Source organism: Anabrus simplex, chromosome 2 (assembly GCF_040414725.1).
Source record: "Anabrus simplex isolate iqAnaSimp1 chromosome 2, ASM4041472v1, whole genome shotgun sequence".
NCBI classification, from domain to species: domain Eukaryota; kingdom Metazoa; phylum Arthropoda; class Insecta; order Orthoptera; family Tettigoniidae; genus Anabrus; species Anabrus simplex.
In genome coordinates this window covers 288,264,062-288,287,025 of record NC_090266.1, presented here as the reverse complement: position 1 = coordinate 288,287,025, position 22,964 = coordinate 288,264,062, and the positions used below count along the sequence as shown (strand labels likewise).

Here is a 22,964-nt window from a genome sequence, read left to right as displayed (position 1 = left end):
CTACCTTTTAGTGAAAGTATATTTTTTCCTCCTATCAACAACTGTAATAGAATTTATTTTTAATTCATGAAAATGATTTTTTAAAAGTCTCTTTTACCTTCTTCCATGATGATGACCGTTACAGAAAAATAAGCAATACAAGATTATGTTTTGTTATATAAACCAGGAAGAGAATATTATTACTATTTTTTGAAATTGTGTGTGTGTGTATACATATATACTTTGTATGTGCAACAGTGCATTATCAAAGACAATTTAAACTTGTAACGTAAGAATTTTCATCCACATAATGCTAAAAAGCAAATAAATAAATAAATAAATAAATAAATAAATAAATAAATAAATAAATAAATAAATAAATAAATAAATAAATAAATAAATAAATAAATAATTTACTTCTACAATTAATTTTTGTTTACAACTTTGAAACAGTGTGATATATTACACAACACCCACAAAATGTAACAAATGCAAATAAAACCATGTACCAATGGCCCACTCCCATAAAGGGAGAATGAAATAACAATAAATTGATTGATTGATTGATTGATTGATTGATTGATTGATTGATTGCCTCAACTACACTCTCAGTACAGCACATGATAGAAGAGGAGGCTCTCTTCAACCATCATAACATCAGATTCTTGACAGCATGAGGCTATGAGACTTCTCATCTAGTCAACACGAGTGTAATAGCACCATCTGTCTCGAAGCAATTGAACCCTCTGCCCAGATCGTCTGTACGACAAGTGGAAGTGGAGTGACTTAAACTGGCTCGAAGATGTGAAGAGGCTCAAATTCCTAGCCCTCATCTAGGGCATAAGAAGAAATGTCCAGACCAGTCTCGACCAGTCTCCACCAACCACGATTAGATCAACATACACATCTCCAAACTCTATACTACAACAGGGGAACGTCCGGTCTCCTTTAGGGATTGAGCCTCTGCATGAGAACTTAACAGCTAACTTCCATCTATCCAGCCCCATCTCTCAGTTACTACAAGATCATCATGGACTGGCCATTATCTTCAACCATTTCCAGACATTCTACACATCAATTCATTCTTCTGGAAGCTTCGGGAACCATCCAGAGAACTACGGGCTTCTACTTTGATGTTCCATCAGTGGAATATTCTAGATCAACAGCACTTCTCTCTTCGCCAAGTATGAGCGAATCACCGCAAATTGATCAGGCTCGTTTGCTCGCCCAACTTGAGCAGGAAGAAATGGACGATCAGAGCAACAAGGTTGCTCGCTGTTCCGACGACGAGTCACCCAGTAGCACCAGCGGACGCAAGAAGGTCTGTGCCGTCGCACAACCTTCTGATGGCAAGTCCTCCGGATCCACATGCACCGGCAACACAGCAACTGAGCGAGCAGGCACGCCGTCCTCAGTCGCTGGGATCCAATGTCTACAACTCTTCGAGAATGTTCCAGAACCATCTCCATCTATCTTCGCACTGCCAGCTCTCTACAGGCCAGACAACATACGCAGCTACTCCGATGCAGCAAAGAACCCTGCCTTTCCGAATCACATCCGTCAACACAGTACCATCACACCCACCACCACCCCTCCTCCCCAGTTCCATGTAATCAAACTCACGAATATCGAACCTCATCAAAGCCAACACCCGCTTGATCTATCAGCTTATCTCCCATTTCACCCCTAAACTTGCTTAGTACAATCTTGAAATCCAGCATACACGAGAAGGTCTTAACCTCAAAACATTCATATCATTCTACAATCATCTCACCGGGGCCACTGGTATCCACCAACTGGACAAGCACGCCAGGGCTACCAACCTCACACAGCAGTGACCAGTGTCTCACCAACACGCTTCATCTCAATGCACCCCCATACTATCTGTGGTGGCATATGGGGTCGAACGTGATTACTCCGATGAGAAAGCGGCTGCCCAACTCCAGCTTGGGGGCCACATCATCTACCGAGTCATCCGGATCAAGAACGAGCAAGGACCAAAGACCCTGGTGCAGATTCTCTCTTGAGATGTGAACACCCTCGACAACCTACTATGGGACAGCACATTGATTTACGCCCGCCGCCATCATGTCGAAGCATCTCGATCTGCCCTGCCACGCCATATCCACTGCGAACGCTGTCAGCGCTTTGATCATCTACCCTGCATACAAGCTCAGGTATGTGCCATTTGTGCCCAGGATCATCCGACTTATTCTTGTACTAAAGCAATCCCCCAAATGTGTAAATTGCAACAGGTCTCACCCCTCTTTTCAGTTATAAATGTAAAGTAAAACCTCAACCTATACCTAACCTTCCTGAAACTACTGTTCCCGTCATCTACCACATACTCATATTCCCCCTCCCTGACCTCCACCCACCCATGGATATATTCATATAAATTGGACTGAATACCGACAGACTCTCACTACCCTTCTTCGTGATTCCTCTCCCCCCACCTCTCACCAGAACCTCCTATCACTTGTTACTTAAATAGAACACGCCTTACTAACAGCAGATAACCTTCATGTCCCTCGCCACTCTTATACCCCACTCAAACCACCTATCCCACCCAAAGGACTAGAATTATTATGACTCACACATGACTTATATGATGAATACGTTCACACACACGACCCAGCTACTTTACTTCAACATAGATGTACACTCTGACATGCACGCTCATATATCAAAGCTGTATGTCATAAACAATGGACTATAGCTTGTAATGATCGTTCTGACACCTACGAACCATGCAAATGATGGACGACTTTTAAACGTCTTACACAGACTCGCAAACCTCTTCTTACTTACCCTATTCGTCACCATAACCATGTCCCCGCTACTGACAAACGAAAGCTGATACCTTTGCCCAACACTCTGCTACTGTTTATTTCCCCACCTATTCTCCCAATTTTCACCATCCTGACGAACCATAATTAACTAACTTGCCCACCCCACTTGCCCTGAATTACAAACATCCTTCTCACACTACACTAATATTGACTATATTCATCCTCTTAACACTCCTATCACCCGTACTGAAATCCGTCCCTTCCTTCACCATTGCTGAAATACTGCTCCCGGCTCCGATAAAATCACATATCGATACATCTGTGAAGCTCCTCCCCTCCTCATTGACTTACTCAGCATTCTATATACCACCATGCTATACACTGGTTTATTTCTGGAACACTGGGGTAGAGCAAATATTCTCTTGTTTCTCAAACCTGGTAAGCCCGCCTTCTGAAATCACTTCCTACTGCTCCATCAGCCTGTTAAGTATCCTTTCTAAAATCTTTGAAGGGATACTTGCGTGCAGAATTTCCCACTACCTTACCTCCTTAAACCTCCTCCCATCCTCTCAAACCGGCTTTTAAGTCTCACTTCTCTACTCATGATCACCTCTTTCATATCACATCATCTCTTAACTCTTTCCTCCACCCACTCAAATCCATTGCATTGGTATGCCTGGATGTCAATCGAGCCTTTGACTCTGTTCGGCATCCGGGTCTGCTTTTCAAACTTCATTTACTCCCCATCCCTACTACGCTTATATGTTTCGTTTGTAACTTCTTGCACTCCTGTACTGCACGTATCATTATACATCATACCACATCATACTCCTTTCCTACTACTTTTGGTGTTGCACAAGGTAGCCCATTGTCTCCGATATTACATCTCCTATTTACCCATGATATTCTACATCCTGATCCTCCCCTTCGCCTATATCATTACGCGGATGACCTCACGATCATTGCACTATGTAACACAACAGTCTCCCTTACTAAGAAACTCCAACAATACCTTGACGTCCTTGAATCCTTGTTCAATTCCTGGCATATTTCTGTTAATCCTATTAAAACTCAATTCATGGTTTTCCGTAAAAAATCCCGTCTCTGCCGTCCTCGTCATCGCATCCCACTCACATTATAAAACATCCCGTTATTGGAAACTCACACACTAACATACCTCAGTATTCTATTTCAGAACAACCTCCGTCGGAACCATCACGTTACCTCAGTCTATAAGAGAGCCTACTCCCCTTTCGGACCCCTTTGTATGCTTACTGGATGTACCTGGGGTCTCAAACCCTCTCACATCTTTAACATTTACAAATCTTTCATTCATCCTATCATTACGTACGCATCACTTACATGGATAACAGCTGACTTTTGACAGTATATGCAATTACTCAAACTTGACTGACATGCCTTACGTATCACCATCGCCTCCCACTTGATACTCCTTCCGCAAACTTCACTCCCCTTTACTCCTTTTGAACTATTCCTTAACATATCCACTCTCTCCGTCTGAAATACCTAAAAGGAAACCTCAACCACAATCCCCTTATCATTGAACCACTAACCCTTTTCCCTGTAGCCACGATCATCTTGAATTATGCCCATACCCCTGCCACTTCTCATCTTTTCCCTTCCCCCATCACTTAGCTTTAATCCTTAGCCACTATTGTCACGTTACATTTATGTAAGTTTTCTCTTCCATCAACTTGTCTTTGCTCCTGGGTACAGTGGTTCACACCACACTTGTAGTACTGCGTGATTTTTTTTGTTTTCATCTATTATTATTATTACTATTGTTATTATATTTATTTTAATTTTATTTTTATTCTTAATTATATTATTATTATCGTATTCTTAACACTCCTATAATTACCATCGTTACATTTACAATCCTGTATGGTAATTTGTTCTTTCATATTGGTACATCACTTCTGACATAGTATATGAATATCTGCTTTTCACATATGCTATTCTTATTATTTTTATATCTTCATCATCATCATCATCATTATCGATTTGCCCCTCCTGCGAGCCAGGTAGGGTGTTTGAAAACGAGAATCTTCCAAAGTTGCCTATTCAAAAAGATTTTGTTGTCCATGACAGATTCCCAATTCCATCCTCTTCTCTCCACATCTTCCCTCAATTGGTCCATCCATCTTCTTCTTGGTCTTCCAACTGGTTTTCTACCTGTTATTCTCTTTTCCAAATAAGCACATGGTAACCTTGTGCTATTCATTCATTTAACATGTCCAAACCAATTTCAGTCTAGATGACCTAAGTCTTTCCTTTATCGATTCATTTAGACCTAGGTTAGATCTGCTCTCATCATTTTTCACGTGATTAAGTCATGTCTTTTGGAGAGCAGTTCTAAGATATTTCATTTCACAGGCTTGAATCCGACTAAAATCCTTGATGTTAGTGTGCAGATTTCCAGAGAATATGTAAGGATGGGAATGAAATATGACTTGTACAGGGTCATTTTTCTTATTTGTGGGACCTTCTCATCCCATAGTAGGTGTCTAACGATACTGTAAAAGTTAGAGCCTTTGGTTACTCTGTTTGTTATTTCTATCTCAGCTCTGTTATTACTAGCCATTATGCCTCCTAAATATCTGAATTGGTGTACTACTTCAACTTGGTGGTCCTGTATTTTTATGTTGCATTCTGTATTATGTCTGCGTCTGTATTATGTCTGCTGATTTTCAATTCTACTGTTTTTGATGGGTTCAATTTCATTCCATAATCATCAAACTTCTTACACCATGCATTCAGATTATTTTTCACTCCCTCCTCTGTTTCATCCCATATTGCCACATCGTCTGCTATTAACCAGAGCCTGAAGATCTTTATTACCTTTTCCTTTTAGTTCCTTTAGAATGGTATCCATAACTGCTGTGAATAGAAGAGGTGATAAGGCACTTCCCTGTTGTACTCCTTTGGTTGTATTGAACCATTCAGAGTGACCATCTCCAATACTGACACAGCTTTTGCAATTAGTATATAGCATTTGGTTCTTCCTAATAAGGTACTCCGGTACGCCAAGTTTTCTAAGACTTTTCCAAATAGTTGATCTAGGAACATTATCATATCCCTTTTCAAGGTCCATAAACACAATAATTAGGTCTTTTCCTCTTTCCCAGTGTTTCTCTATATATCTATTATTATAAAATTACTAGAATTATTCTTTTACTCCCACTGCAAAAATTTTGTAATTTAACTCATTATTATTACCACTGTTGTTATTATTATTATTATTATTATTATTATTATTATTATTATTATTATTATTATTATTATTATTATTATGCATATTTATTTATTATTTTAATTTTTAGGTATTTTTATTTCTAGGTTTGAAATATCTCAATATGCATCTTCCTTTAATTTTATACATTTCCTTGCCGTGACATGTGACACGGATATTTTTCTTATCATTTTCTATATTTCCATTTGTGCCGTGCATTTAAGTGACTGTTTCTGTATGTGCTTTCATGCTTCAAGATGTGTGATGCAAGATTTGCCTCTTTTTTTTCATGGCACAGGATATTTTATGTTTCATAATGTGTCACAGTGTAAAAATGTTAAGTTCTATTACTTTGTTTTGTTTGGCCTCTCTGAAATTTATTTACTTTTGTTGGAACTTTATGACTCTCTCAGTACAATCAGGTCATTGACCTCAGTATTTGTCATGTCTTATTTACAAACTATAAACTGGTATCATCGGCAACAGCAAGTTCAAAACCATCACTTCTCTGTTTACGTTTTTCTTTTACCCATCTTCTGTTTACAAACATTGCACTCTTTTAAACATTGTATCTTGTTTTATGATCAATAAACGGGGTGTTTGGGGGATCTATGACCTATGCGGGGTGCTTTGCGGACTTCCCCTGGTGGTCCGTCCTGTTGCCGCAGTTGATCCTCTGCGCAGATCAGGTATCATAAATTTTCATCCCTTTTCATGTATGTACAAGACATACACATATAAACAATTTATTTCATCCTCGCAACTCCTCCTCCCTATCCTATGGCCGAAGAGCTACAATGTATAGCTGAAGGCCCACCCACCCCTCCTCGAGGTGTGGGAATGAAATAACTCGTTTCATTGATTGATTTTCTATCCAGCCCACCTGTTGCGCCAGAGTGGTGACTGGAGGTGGCTTATGGGGTGAGCAGGGACTTTTCAGGCGACAAGGTGGCAGCCCAACCTCGACTTGAGCCCCACCAAATCTACCGGGTGGTCTGAATAAGGAATACCCAAGGAACCACCTCCCTAGTCCACATCATGTTGAGGGACGTGTTGACCCTGGACTCACTGCTGCAGGATGGTGCCATGGTGTATGGACAGCGACATAGGGTGGAATCTTCTAAATCTTCTCCACCACAACAGATCCGCTGTGACTACTGTCAGCAGTTCGATCATACACCTGGTAAAGATGTTGATTCCCATGGGGAAGTTGAAATATTTGTTTCAAATGAGTAAATTTATAATACCAATATAGTTGATCTGTTATTGGAAATTATAAATTTTCCAGCTAACCCATTCCCGGTTGCCAGTGCTTCACTCCAGTGTGCCACGTTGGCTCATCAGTTGGTAAACGGTACACCCACCAAGACACATGGCTAGTGGATATCGTGGAGGCCACTGCGTAGGCTACTTGGAGCCACCGGCAGTGCCAATGCACTATGAGAGACTGTCTCATTTTCAAAAAATTGATGCCTGCCTGGTCATCAGATCAGATGGATCCGCCTGCATTCAGCCCGATGTATGTGTCATCTATATCAGTGAGGAGCATCTAACTAACGCCTGTTCTAACAAAGCTAATCCCAAATGTATTAATTGTAACCAGAATCACCCTGGTTTCAGTTACAAATATAAGGTTAAACCCAGCCCTGAACCCAATAAGCCCAAAACCATGATTCCCGGCCAGTCTCAAGACCACCCCTGCCTCTTCCTTCTGCCTCCCTTTCCCAAGTTCTGAAAACATCATTCGTTTTATAACAATGGTGTTGCAGAATATCCTACCCTTTCACAGCCCCCACACTCTATCCCAAATCCAACTAGCAGCTCAATGATGTGCCATTTGTAGGAAATAAAATGCATTTCTGATTTTTTCCCCCTAAATGCAATACATTTCATGTGTTAGCAAAATAAAAATTTACGATGTTAACATCAAATCAATCAATGCCAATCATCAGCTGCTAGAAACCTTCCTTTCCCAGCATGCCCCAGACGTGTTCGTTCTTAATGGGACCTTTCTGATATCGAAACAAAACCCAAAGTTCTTACTTACTTACTTACTTACTTACTTAATTCCTGTTGTTCCTCGTGGAACATAGGACATCAACAAAGCATCTCCATCTGGTCCTGTCGACAGCCAGCCTCTTTACCTCACTCCAGGTCTTGCCTTCTTCCATTGCTTCTATGTGAACAGATGTTCGCCACGTTTGCTTGGGTTTCCTTCTCTTCTTTTGACTCTGCCGGTTCCAGTCCAGCGCCTCTCTCACAACTGCTCTGTTCCCCTTCCTCGGTGTATGGCCTGATCCATCCCCATTTCCGCTGTTCTATCTGTATGGCCATCTCATTCTCTCCCGTCCTACTCCAGAGTGCATGGTTGGAGGTTTCTTCCAGCCAGTAGATGTTAAGAATCCTTCGCAAACAGTGGTTAACAAAAGCCTGCAACCTGGATGTAATTACTCCAGTCACTTTCCAAGTCTCAGACCCATATAAGAGAACAAAACTGACATTACTTCGGAAGATGTGGAGATTGATCCTGATAGATATTCTCTTGTTCTTCCACACCGGATAAAGCCGAATAAAGGCACCATTTGCTTTTTGAATGTGCTGCGAGTCATCTTGTGCTGCTACACTGCCCAAGTAAGTGAAGCTATTTACATCCTCCATAGATTCACCACTGAAGAAAAATGGGTCTGATTTGTTGGTGTTAATCCTTAGGGCCTTGGTCTTCTTTGAGTTGATCATTAGTTCCACCTTTTTCCCTTTCTCTACCAAATCTTTAAGCTATTCTTGAATTTCCCCATTTGCCTCAGACAGGGGACAGAAATTGTCAACAAATTTCAGATCTTCAAGCCTATTGACTAATCCCCATTGGATACCACGTTTCACACTTCGAGTCACGTTCTGCATTACCGCGTCAATCACAACCAAGAACATAGTTGGTGACAGAATACACCCTTGATGAACTCCTGAACGTATTGATATAAACTCAGATATACGGCCCCCATAAATGACTCTACATGTCTAATCACGGTACATTTCCTGAATGAGATCGACAATTTGTGCTTGCACTCCGTAACGCTTCACTTCCTTCCACATGGCTTCTCTGCTGATCGAGTCAAAAGCTTTCTCAAAGTCAACAAACACTGCGTAGAGACGAGATGACCATTTGGCACAGTGCTCCAGAATTATCCTCAAGGTGTTCATTCAGTCGATGCATGAGCGATTCGGATGAAAGCCTGCCTGTTCTCGTTGGAGCCTTACATTTACATACTCTTTAATTCTGTTGTGCAGAATCCTGGTGAAGACTTTGCTAGGGATTGAGAGAAGCATAATGCCCCTCCAGTTGTTACATTTAGATGTATCCCCTTTTTTGGCAATTTCACCAACAACCCACATTTCCAGTCTGCCGGCATTTCTTGAGTAACTCATATCTTCTTGAATAGAGGCTGCAATGTTGGCAGTGGTGTTCTTCTACTGTTGGAATGCAGGTTTTAATCCTTGGGTCAGACTGAATGTCTTCTTCTTTTGCTTCTTCCTCCCCAACATCTGAGTGTTCTTCTATGGAGCGGTTTAGAACTGCAGAAAAATGTTCCAGAAAAATGTTCGTGCCATTGTTTTAGTTGATTATCAGGGTTAGTTAAGAGGGTTCCATCTTTGTTCCTGACTGGACAGTTTTACTGCATCTGCTTCCTTGCCAGAATTCTCGTGATGGTATAGAGTTCTTTGAGATTTCCCTTGTTGGCTGCCTTTTCTGCCTGTTGAGATAGGTCATCTGTTCAGTTACTTTGATCCCTCCTCACACTTGTCTTTACTTCCCTATCTTTTGCAGCATATTTTAATAGGCACCACCACAATATTTTAGTCTGGCTTGTATAGTTTTGTAGAGGATCAAACAGTTACTTACCAAGCATAGGATGTGGCAAAATTATACTCTCTAAGTGGCATACCCAAATTTTGAAGAAAAAGAAGAAGAAGAAGTCACTTTTGAATTAAATCATTACTCCTTCCTGTCATCATTGGGTGAGCATTATAGAATAAATTTTATAGGAGCTTGACTTGGCCTACAGTAGTTGCATCTCTAGTGAGATATGCTGTAGTATTTACAGTGCATTGCGTCCTCTGGTATGGGCTAGAACAAATTTGTTACTTTCATTGACCTGTCTCTCAGTCTCATCCTTGGCTTTAACAACATGAAATTGACTGAGGTATGAGCAATCAGTCTCTGTTATGAATGATGTGAAAGTGGCACTCATAGGGTTGACCAGTAAGCTTGACAGACCAAGATATAACATCATCATCTGGCTCAGTGAGATGCCACGTTTCCGTAGAACACCTCTTCTGTGATGCCTAGGCTACTGATGGCAGGTGATGATGAACCTTTGGGCTGAGAACTAACTGCACATACACCTCTTCACCACTTTCATCAAACAGCATTTTCCATATTTATTCCTCATGTTCTACCCCAGGCACTTACAGACTGGCCATCAAGGATCCAATTCTCTGGTGATACATTTTAACAGTGCATTTGCAGTCTTGGCTGTCTATCTGATGATACATCTTATCAGGACAACTTATGACTAGTAAGTAGAGTACAACTGAATACATTCAATTTTTTTGGGAATATTTATTAGATTTAAAAATAATATAAATAATAACATTCCTGAATTTGCAGTATAAAGTAACAAGATAAACTACAGCACATTACATTGTGAGTCCCACATTACCATTACCTACTGAAAGTGAAAACAAAGTTTCTTTGATGGTTTGGTGATCATTACATCTGACTAACTCAGTATATAATATTTTTCTGTTTCAAATACAGTGTAAAGTATATTGGGTGCTTTCTAATAGGGAAAGATGCCTGATTCAGTTTGAATGGATAAATGAACATCCATGGTTCGAAGTTGTATCCTACCAGTTGATGATGGATCTCCTTAAGTTGGAATATGTAAATAGCAGTGGTGAACTAGGCCTAACTTCACTTAATGTAAGAAAACCTATGTGATGCATAAACCTGAGTTATCAGCCTTTCTGTTTTGATTCAAGGGAGATATATTACCCTAATATTGCTCAATCAACAAAAGAATCAGCAAAGGCAGTCAGACATAGAGCAAATCACTTTCTCACTTGGTGATGAGGTACAGAGGAAGCCGTTACCTCAACACCATGACAACTGATGAATATGGAAGAAATTCTTATCCTTGCTTGTAGGCCATGAGTAGAGGTAGCAGAACCCTTCAAAATGTCTAACCCAATTCGATCAAAGAAAAATGATTTCTTCCATATTCGTTGAGACACCGGCTGTGAAAGTCTGAGCTGTTATGTCTGTGAGATTTCATGGCCTGTACAGAGATGTCTTTGAATGACAGGCAGATGATCAGTTATGTTATGTTATGTTATGTTATGTTATGTTATGTTATGTTATGTTATGTTATGTTATGTTATGTTATGTTATGTTATGTTATGTTATGTTATGTTATGTTATGTACTACCAACCAAGAGGAAGCCATTATGCAGTTTCTTTGGAAATAATCTGATGACTTTTTGAGATATGTTGAACCAAGTCTAGCTGGTTAATACGTTACCAGCACGAAAGGAACTATGGTACTTTTCTGTGCTGTTGCATCTTTGGTACACAGATTAGAAGTGTATGGTAAACATAAAGTTAAGGAGAACACTTAGAATATATCTGGATATCAGAGGTAAACACTGTAAATGCAAAAACAATAATTTTGAGGTGACTTGTTTTGGTCATGTCTTCTTATGGGTACCGTATTATATGTGTGTGTTTTGAGGAATGAGGATAAGTTATGTGATATTATCATATGTGCAAGGAGAACCCAGCAATAAACACTGGTAAATAATCATACAACAGTTCAACTTTATGGTGTCCGCTGCAGTGCTTATCATATTGGCTCTTACCATTGTTTACCATGATCAGAACTGCCAATTTGACCAGAATTAAAGGAAGTAAAATATGCGCCTCAGAAGCTTCTTCCTCCTCTCCTGTAAAGTTAGTCAAATGTCACTTACGGTAGTTTACCGGTACCTCTGAAATGTCACGATAGTTTACCGGTGCCTCTGACATCTAGATATATAGTAACATTTTTCCGAACTGTTGTTGAAGGTTTCAAACTTGGTATTAGAGGGAAAGTAACACTTACCTATTCACACGGAAGGCAAATCAATCAATCAATCAATCAATCAATCAATCAATCAATCAATCAATGAATCAATCAATCAATCAATCAATCAATCAATCAATCAATCAATCAATCAATCAATCAATCAATCAATTTTATTTGTACATATATCAAAAATACTTCTTACCTGGCCAGGTATTGTGAGGATGACATAATTATACAGTATGTGGAAGATTCTTTTTGATAAGTCCATTTGGCTACATGTATTAGGTTTGTAATCATGATGTTTGATACAGAATAATAAGCCATTGCGTGAATTCTGAACACGCCTCTCGTCCAACACAAAGACAGCCACAAAAAATGTTGCCTGAAATACGTATGTGACTAAGACGCCAACAGCAGCATATAGACAGAATGACTGAAGAGAAGGCAATATCTGTAATGATAGATTAACAGAGAAGTCAAATGATGTGCTCCTAAGGACTTTAATTAATTTTATTAAGACAGTATTAATAATAATTGATTTATAGTAGGTAATAGTAAGAGAATTCAAATTAATTAGAGAAACAATCTTAATTTCCAAAAAAATCAATTTTCTAACAGCAGTGATACACATAAATTACCATATTTCATAAAGGATATTTTAAAAAAATGTTATTTCTACTCATTTTTAAAAATAACAGACAGTAAAGCAGTCAGGTCCATGTCTGAATAAGAAGTTTAATACTAAATAATTTGTAATTCTCACAGTGATTAAGGACCACACCCAAGCAACTGGAGTCAGTTCAAGATGATGATGATGATGATGATGATGATGGTGGTGGTGGTGATGATGATGATGATGATGATGATGGAATAAAGAGATACCAATTTACTTTCTAAATCACTTACCCAAATGTAAATACTGTACAACATCTGACCATGACCACTCTGTCGCAGAACTGCACACATAAAAGAAGAGTGTATATGATGATCCTCTGTTTTTGAATAGATATAGGAGCTTTAAACAGCTCTCTCCTAAATCTACTGAGGTAAAATGCTTTGTTATACTAGCAAAGAGGACACTAACTTTGAGAAAGTTGTTTACAGTCCACAGTAAAATAAACGTTTCATGTATCAGTACCATTGCCTACATTATAATACAAGGGCTTGAAATGAACTAATGGAAATGGGTGGCATCTTAGTTCACAATTCAGCCACTAGGATCGCATTCTTGCCCCCTATGTTCGCAAGGCCATATATGTCAGTAAGTAAATTATATCCTAAATAAAGAAAGTTGAATGTTGTTTTGAGTATTTACAATACCTTATTTATAGAGATGTGCTTCATTGGCTTGGATAGGTCACTAAAGTTTTAAAACTTTCCTACCCAGGTGCATCTTATCAAGTTTCAAAACTCTCTTCTACTAGAGTGGCTCAAAGCAATGTTGTCTAATAGAGGTCGCATAAATTTTTGGAGTGGAAAAAGAGGTAATTTGTGGTCTTTATACTTTCTACACTTAATTTCACTGATGAACCTGTCTTTCAGAAAAGAAAAAAACCAACTCATTTTTAATAAGTGTCATCAGGGTAAGTACTGCATAGCAGAGGTGAAAAATTCCACTGTGCACTGCAAAAGAGCACAAATGTTGATTTCGGGTATCCGAGGGCTCCTCAATCTTGAAAAAAAAAAAAAAAAAAAAAAAAAAAAAAAAAAAAAAAAGATGCAATTTTGGACTTCCACAAGCTGGAGAGGAGATATATTCTAAACAGCCTTCACAGTCTGTTTGTTCTTCTGCTACATGCACTAAGTATCCTGCTACCATAGCTACAGAAATACTAGGCATTGTAGCTGTTGAACCTGAAACAAATGAATCACATTGAAACAAATGAATCACATTTATATACTAGCGGACACTTAACAATAAAGTATTGTTCAAACAGGTCTGATGTAATTTATCCTGAAAGGGTTTTTTAATGATAGACATTATGTATTCAGGAAGCAGCGGAATTTGCACATCCTTGCAACTTTCATTCCTTCTATCTTTTTCAGCCATCTGGCACATTCTTGATTGAAGTAAACTGGTTCATACAGTGTGGATCTTATCTTCATCCCTCAGCTCAACATTGCCATCTTTTGATGCCGCAGTAAACCCAGTATGGAGTGTTCTTGACTGCATTAAGGCATGACCTTCCGTCCATTGTGCCGCTGTATCCTGCTTGCATCATAGATGGCTGAAGAAAAGCTCAGTGTCACCGTTTGTTAGGTTCTACGTCCAGACATAATGAAAGTGTACGCTTACGAGGTATTTTACCCAGGCCACAGTGGACTGGGTAGTCAAGACCAACACCTGGTACATTTCCCATGTGAATCTTCTCACTTTCTCAGGATGCATTTGAATTTTCTTAATATATGAAAGGAATTCCTTAATTAACCAACTGAGGTGTTCATCTTCAATGCTGAAAAATGACAGTTTGTTCTCATTCCTGGAATATGTCCCATACAAGGTGTTGTAGACATCATGAGCATCAAACTAGTTCATAAAATGTTCCATTAAACAAATTGTTACCTCTAAACTGCCCCTGTCTTTAATATTCTCAGGACAAACCACCTCCATACTCTTCAAACCTGTGATTGTTTCAGGGGAAAATACAATTTTAGTTCTTGCTACATTCATTTTCTCCAAATCTGTCTAAACTACTTTTCTGGTTAGTTTCCTTACCGGCTTCATAACTGAAGATTTGTGAAGTTTGAAAAGGCCTCCTCATATGATCGCTGGCCATGGTAGCATTGTTTACAAGAAAATCCAGTGACAAATGTTGGGATCACACATTTTTTTATGACATGCTTGGGATCAAAACTTAGGAACAGAGACCTAGTTTCATCAGCTGCATGTCGTATCTCACGTGTAATTCTTCCTCCACATAATGTTTCAAACATCGAAACATTTACCTGGGAATTGTTGGTCACATTCTGATCACTCTGAAACCACACTCTTCAACAACATTTAATGCATCCAAGTTTAATTTTGCAAGTTGTGCGTCTGTAACGGAGGAAGTGAAATAGAAAGGCACCGGTATACTGTAATATGTAGAAAGACCCTTGAACAAAATGCAGAGTAGTTTATTGGCCAACCTATCTTCAATTCCAGGAGCGTCAATTTCAATGTCATGAATGACATATCCAACAAACATATCTAATTTCCTGTCATACATTGATCTTGACTTTATGGGCATGTCATCTATCATAAGGGAGCCATCCTTTTTGTTATTGTTGACCAAAAAAAGTTTTTCTACCAGTAATCATGCTTTAGTTAGCGAAGTTATTCCTGTTTCCACTTTTGAGTACCTAACGTACGATTTCAAGGTTCTTGCATCAGGAAGATGCAAAATATCGAGTGTTCTGAGAAGCCGATAATCCATTGGCAATCTTGAAGTTAACAGCACACAAATTTTAACCGTTGTCTCTTGATATTTACATTCCTCTTTTTCTGAAACTCTGAAGTTGCTCTAACCAAAAGTTGCTTCCATATTACCTCCCTGAGCTTTATTCTGAATGTTAGAAACCTGACCTGCAAGATTTTAATGATCCTTCTTTACCTTACTGTGTTCTGCTTCCAAATCACATATTTTTAAGCACAACTTCTTAATAATGGTCACGTGCTTTCCTTTTCTTCTGATCTCCTTCCTCAGTTTTTTGGTGATGTATTTTGGTACTGTTGGCTTCAGGATGGGAGAAAACTATATAGGCCTAACTACTGTTGCGGTGCCTACATTTATCGGGTCGGATTCTCCAGTATTATCAAACGCAGGAAATTCGATTGTTCCGCACATTTTATTTTATTTCTTATATACTCATTTTCGCTCTCCGGTATTTCCAGCTGTCTTTTCTTGGGATCTTTTCTGCATTTTGAAATGACTTGTGTTTGTGTTTGGGAAAGTCTGTAAAAACTGAAGGAACTTTATTAGATAGAAGTGTCCTTTTAGAAGTACTTACACGAAAGTCTTCTTCTTTGAAGTGTTTACTGCATAACCTAGATTCTTCTGTTGGAATCCAGAGAGATACTGGTTTGTCTCCTTAGCGAGAAACAGCAACAAGCCACCATTCCTTCAAAACACTACTCACTGGAAACTTGTAAAATGAAATTCCACTAACTTTAATTTCTCGTGATTGATAATCAAATCAAATCAAATCAAAATCTCTTTATTTGCAAATGAGGTGTCTACCTCGGTGGCAAATGGTACACTAAAATACATTATTGTCAAGCACTAAATATTAAATTAACAAGAGAAGAAAATTTTTCCTATAATACAATATTATACAATTTACGCTAACAATGTTTTCTATTAAACACACAGCTCATCCTTAATAAATTTATATTGTTTACAAAATTCTACTTATAATATATCCTGTCCTACTTACAAATATAGTCAACTGATATACAGTATGTGGAATTGCTTCAAATGACACTATAAAACTGGTATAACATTAATATTTACATTGCATTTATTTATTTACTTTTTTTTTTTTTACCCGTTCTGGATCCTAAGTAGCATAACGACCTGCTGCGTCTTAACCAGAGCCCCTTTTGCCACCACTTTTCAGAGTTCCTGAAGGGCCTTCACAGCTACCGTAGCGGTCCCAGGGCCCTCGAAGTCCCCACTGTACTTCACCCCTACAGGCAGTCCCCTACTTTGGCTGTCCAAACTCCTTATACCAGGGGATGGAATTAATTTATTCACACACATTTTTTTATATACAATAACCTGCACTGGTCAAATGCCCTCTAACATTTCATTTATTTTCTCTGTTGCTGTTTATTCTCTTCTTGAATATCTGTACAGATTTTGGAAAAGGATCAAACACTACCCCTGGTAAACTGTTCCACTCCTTCACACCCTTCCCAATGAATGAAAATTTACCCCAATCACTTCTGCTAAAATTCCTTCTAATTTTATATTTGTGGTCAGTCCTGCCGATATAATTATTTTCCAACTGAAGCCTCTCACGGATATCTCCCCATGCTTCTTCTCCTGTATAGGCTCTATATAATCCTGTAAGTCTAGTTTTCTCCCTTCTCTTACTTAAAGTTTCCCACCCAAGTTCCTTTAACATTTCTGATACACTACTCTTTCTCCTGAAATCCCCTGTTACAAATCTTGCTGCTTTCCTCTGCACACTATCTATTTCTTTTATTAGGTATTCTTGGTGAGGATCCCAAACACTGTTTGCATATTCCAATAATGGACGAACCATACTCAAGTAACTTTTTTCTTTTAATTCTTTGTTGCATCCTTTAAGTAGCCTCATTATGACATGTAATGATCTGTATGCTTTCCCAACAATGTCATCAATATGACCCTTCCAGTGCAAATTACTTTCAAATCTCACACCTAAGTATTTGCACTTGCCATCTTTTGGGATAACTACCTCATCCAAAGTATATTCAAATTCAGTTTTAAAGCTCCTGTTTGTAAAAGTTGTAACAGTTGATTTGCCTCCATTAACCTTCATATTATTTTCTTCAACCCATTGTAGGATACTTTCAAGGTCCCTTTGTAATTCTGAACAATCCTCAATGTTGTTTATTTCTCTATAAACAATTATGTCATCTGCATACAATCTTATTTTTGATGTTATATTGTTCCCTAAATCATTTGCGTATATTAAGAAAAGTAACGGACCGATTATACTACCCTGTGCAATTCCCTTCCAAACTTTCTCTTCCTGAGATACATTATTTCCTACTTTGACTTTCTGAACCCTTGAATTTAGAAATGCTTTTATCCAACGTGTAACCCTTACGTCCAATCCTATTCCCTCCAATTTCTTTAATAATATTCCATGTTCCACTCTATCAAAGGCTTTGGAAAGATCTATGGCTATGCAATCTAACTGGCCTCCTGAATCCAACTGATCTGATATGTCCTGCTGAAATCCCACCAGTTGTGCCTCACAAGAAAATTTCTTTCTAAATCCATACTGGCTCCTCATGAACCAATTTTTATCATCACATATCCCTCTGATGTACTTCGATATTAAACTCTCCAGAATTTTACAAACTATACTGGTCAGGCTGATTGGTCTGTAGTTCTCTGGTTTCCTTTTATCACCCTTTCCTTTATAAATTGGTATTATTATAGATTCCTTCCATTCCTTCGGTATTACACTATTACTTATGACATAGTCAAAGAGAAATTTTAAATAAGGCACTATGTACCACCCCATTGTCTTTAATACCTCCCCAGTAATTTGATCACTCCCTGCTGCTTTTCCTTGCTGAAGCAGTTGGATTTCTCTGAAAATATCTTCGTTTGTGAATGAGAAGCTTCTTGTTTCCCTCTGTCTCTCTCCCTCTCTATCTTCTGTTTCGGTTTCCAACTCTTGACAATCATCTACTGAATCTCTAAATTCCCTACTAAATAGGTTTGCTTTCTCAGTATCTGTTAAATAGTGTTCACCCCCTTCTCCCACCATTGTAGGAATTTGGATTCCTTTTCCTTTTTGATTCCTGATATATGAATACAGCTTTTTCCATTTCCCTTTGTGGTCATTACCCTCTTGAAGTATGCCATTCATATAATTCTCTTTTGCTTCCTTTTTCACTCTATTCAGTTCCCTCATTAGCTGTTTTCTAGTTTCTCTACTCTCCCTACCCTCTTTGATTTTCCTGTTTACTATTCTACATTTTCTTTTTAATTTTCTTATTTCCCTTGTATAATAAACAGGGTCTGAGGTCATTTTACCCTTCTTAACAGGTACAAATCTCTTCTCTCCTTCCCAAATAATTCCTTTAAATTTAGCCCAAAGTGTATCCACGTTACTCCCTTCACTTATCCAACAACTGAATTGTGAGTTAAGGTAAGTCCCAAATTCATCAACTTTAGTTTTTCTGTACAATTTCTTGTCTTGTGTAACCCTCTTATTAAGCCTTTTTGGTACGAGTCCTACATCCATTATTACAGCCTTATGGTCTCCTATTCCTTCAATTACCTCAGTTTTATCAACAATTTCCCATGGTTTAACCAAGAATACATCTAGTAAGTTATTGAGACGAGTCGGTTCTTGTACTACTTGTGTAAATCCTCCCTCCCAAATTAACTTATTTGCCAGTTTCTGTTCATGGGCTTCACTTGCAGCTCCTTTCCATTCAACTTCAGGCAAATTTAGATCTCCCCCAATTATTACCATATCATTATTATTGTTTTTACAAGTATAATCTATTATTTTTTCAAAGATTTCCATGTCTCTTGCCTCTCTTCCAGGCCTGTATGTTCCTATAATTCCCACCTCCTTCATATTATCACAAACTAATTTTATCCCTAATATTTCATCCCTTTCATCGGTAAACCATTCATGTGAACAGTAAGTTTCCTTCACCAGAATAAACACCCCCCCTCCCTTTTTATCTCCTCGGTCTCTACGATAGACTGTGTACCCTTCTGGAAATACTTCTCTATTACCCACCCCTTCTTTCAACCACGATTCCACTCCTATCACCACATCAGTCTCATAAGATTCCATCAATGTACCGAATTTTAATTGTTTATTTACTACACTTTGACAGTTTACCAAGAGCAATCTCAGACCCCCTTCCTCCCTAAAACTTGACTGTTGCAATTGGGTAACTTGAAATTCCTTACTATCCTGAGTTTCTTTTTCTAGTTGACTGAGCCAGCTTAAAGTATAGCTGGCTCTTTCTACTAGTTTTCCTGGTCAGTATTATAACTCAAGGGAGTTGCCTGTTTTACAGTACATATCTTAAGATTAATAAAATCTAGAACAATATTTCCTATCTTTCGTTTACCTGAATTGTTTAGATGGAGGCCATGTTTTGTATAACAGTATCTCTCAAAGCTGCTGCATTCAATAACCTGAGTATTCCGAAAATGTTTACAAATTTTAACAATATCTGTATTGACCTTGTCCACTTCAATGTTCACACACGAATCTCTACTCAAATCATGCCTGTGGGGCACGTTCACTACAAAAACGTTAGTGTGGGTCAGCTTCCCTAGTGTATGTTTAAGTTGTGATCTTACATTCTTGGCGTCGTCGCGAGCTACGTCGTTCGTCCCACCGATGATAAGCACTGCATCGCCGCTCCCGAAGTTCCTAGTTGCTGCTTCTACGTTTTCCACAACCCTGCTGATAGAAGCTCCTGGATATATTTCTCCGGTTGCTGCTATATTCTCGTCGTTAATCACTCCCGCAATTCCCCTTCCTTGGCTATCACCAAACACAGCTACCGGTACCTTCGCTGATTTAGGCCTAACTGGGTCTTGAATCTGAATTCTAGGCCTAAATTTCAAACTCGGCACGGCAACGGATCGCGATGATTTGGCTTCACGCGCGCGATCACTTTCTTCCAGGATTAAATTATTTATGGCAGAAAACCTATTTCTAATGTTTATTTCCGGAAATTCAGTTGTAGATTTCTTCTTAGCCGGCCATCCACGAACTACTTGACACCACGTGCTCGAGTTTGTTACTTGTACCGGTATATCACTCGAAGAATGGTCAGACCCAAATTCTAGCGATCGCAGTCTTTCTTTTAATTCTTGATTTTCAACTTTAAGAGTCTCATTGTCCTTTTTTAGAATGTTTATAATTTCTAATGCACTTTTATATTCCTCATCGACTGTTTTCGGTGCTTCGTCAATGCCGTCCCCAACAACAACATTCCGAACACACTGCTCACAAATCCAGTCAACATTTTCATTAGTTTTTACGTCTCTAGGGCAATTTCCGCACTTATAATGCCACCATCGATCACATGAATCACACAACATTCCATTTTTCACTAATTTTCGACATTTTCCGCACTTTTCGTCACATTTTACGGTTAATTTACTCGGCGAATAAAATACTACGTCGTCATTACCGGGCGCCATTTTGAAAAAAAAAAGAAAAAAAAAATAGTGAACACAGCATGACTGGAACTGCGAGTGCTTAACATCACATTTATAAACATTCACAACCAACTCAATAAACATGTTTAATGGTGTTAACCTGGTAAACAGCAAGGTCTAAATGCATAGGTCATGACACTAATGTTACTTATGGAGCTGCTATTTTGGAACTCGATATGGGCGCTCTCTACAGCATGTCCATGTTTCATATAGGCGAGTTTTGGATTTAAAAAATGTATTTAAAAACACAAAAGCTGTTAAAATGAGTTTTATTAGCTTCAGACTATATGTAATTACTGTAATAGCTTTCCTACAACCTGCAAATTGTGATATAATGATCAGAGATCTAATTTGCCATCTATAAGAACTCGGGTTTCATAACTTGTGAATAGTTGCAATGGAATTAAAACCAGACTATATGACAAAATTACCATAACATTGAGCTAGTAGACCTAATTTAGTGTACCTGAGCATGAACAAAGTAATATAATGATTAAAAATGTGTGGATGGTTGAAATTAAATAATAACATATAGGTATGCAGGAGGAACCAAAATAAAAGTGTAGGGAATCTGGCTGTAAACTGCTGATAGGTAATAACCTTCATTGATAGCCTGTTTGGTGGCCTAAAATAAAATTATTACAATAAATATTACAGCCAGCAATTTGGGCTACATTTCCATTAGCAACAAAACATGCAAATATTAGAAAACTGAGATACAGTACAACAGTGTGTCCACCTCCTTAGCATAATGGTTAGTGTTATTAGATGCCGATTTTGGCGCCCGGGGTTGATTCCTGTGTCTAAATATTAAAGAATCTACATGAATTTACAAAATTGTTAAAATTATTACAATTATTATAATATTCTGCCTCTGTGATATAATGGTTAGTGTGATAAGCTGCCACCCTCGGAGGCCCGGGTTTGATTTTCGGCTCTGCCATGAAATTTAAAAAGTGGTACAAGGGCTTGAACAAGGTCCTCTCAGTCTCGGGAGGTCAAATGAGTAGAGGGGTTTCGATTTCCACCTCAGTCATCATAGAAGTGATTTTCCGTGGTTTCCCACTTCTCCTCCAGGTAAATGCCATAATGGTACCTAACTTAAGGCCATGGCTGCTTCCTTCCCTGTTCTTTGTCTATCCCTATAATCTTCCCATCCCCCACGAGGTCCCTGTTCAGCATAGCAGGTAAGGTCACCTGGACAAGGTTGTATTCCCCCAACCCAAAGTCTCATGCTCCAGGACACTGCCCTTGAGGTGGTAGAGATGGGATCCCTCACTGAGTCCAACAGTAAAACCAACCCTGGACGGTAAATGATCAAGAAAGAAAGAAAGAATGATTAATACAATCAATTGACACATACAATTTTATATACAAGCATTGAAAGCAGTCTTTTGTTTGAGGCATTTCAGGGGATTAGGAAAGTCGAAGAGTGCAGGGTGGCATTCAACTTTAGCAGCTTCCTTTCATCTGCTCTCTTTACTTGGAATTGACATTCCTCAAAACGAAGCTGCAGGGAAAGATTATAATGAAGTTATGGTCAGTAAAAATACATTGATAGACAAGCTTTTTTACAAAAGCAAATAGAATAAACTTGGTGATTATTACTTCATTTTTCTCTAGCAAAATTTATACTAACTTCACACAGCTGTGAATGTTCTGTTGGCTGTCATTTATGTTGTTGGCAATTCTGCACCCATTTTTCCCTCCTACTCTTCTCTTTTGGGAATCTAAATAATCTAGTCCCTTTCTAATAATAATAATAATAATAATAATAATAATAATAATAATAATAATAATAATAATAATAATAATAATAATAATAATAATAATAATAATAATATTGGCTTTACGTCCTAATAACTACTTTTATGGTTTATGGAGATGCCAAGGTGCTGGAATTTGGTCCTGC

At 38.4% G+C, this 22,964-nt stretch overlaps 1 protein-coding gene across 3 annotated transcripts in view; it reads right to left on the bottom strand.

Moving 5' to 3' along the window:
* LOC136864060 (patched domain-containing protein 3) overlaps window positions 1-22,964 on the bottom strand; it is a 752,635-nt gene that overhangs the window by 138,938 nt on the left and 590,733 nt on the right. For 2 of the 3 annotated variants that reach the window (XM_067140595.2, XM_067140594.2), the window contains exon 9: window positions 12,349-12,597. The exons of the other annotated variant lie outside the window; for it this stretch is intronic. In XM_067140595.2, coding sequence (XP_066996696.1) covers window positions 12,349-12,597 — 249 coding nt within the window. The remainder of the gene's footprint in view (window positions 1-12,348; window positions 12,598-22,964) is intronic. 3 annotated transcript variants of the gene reach the window in all.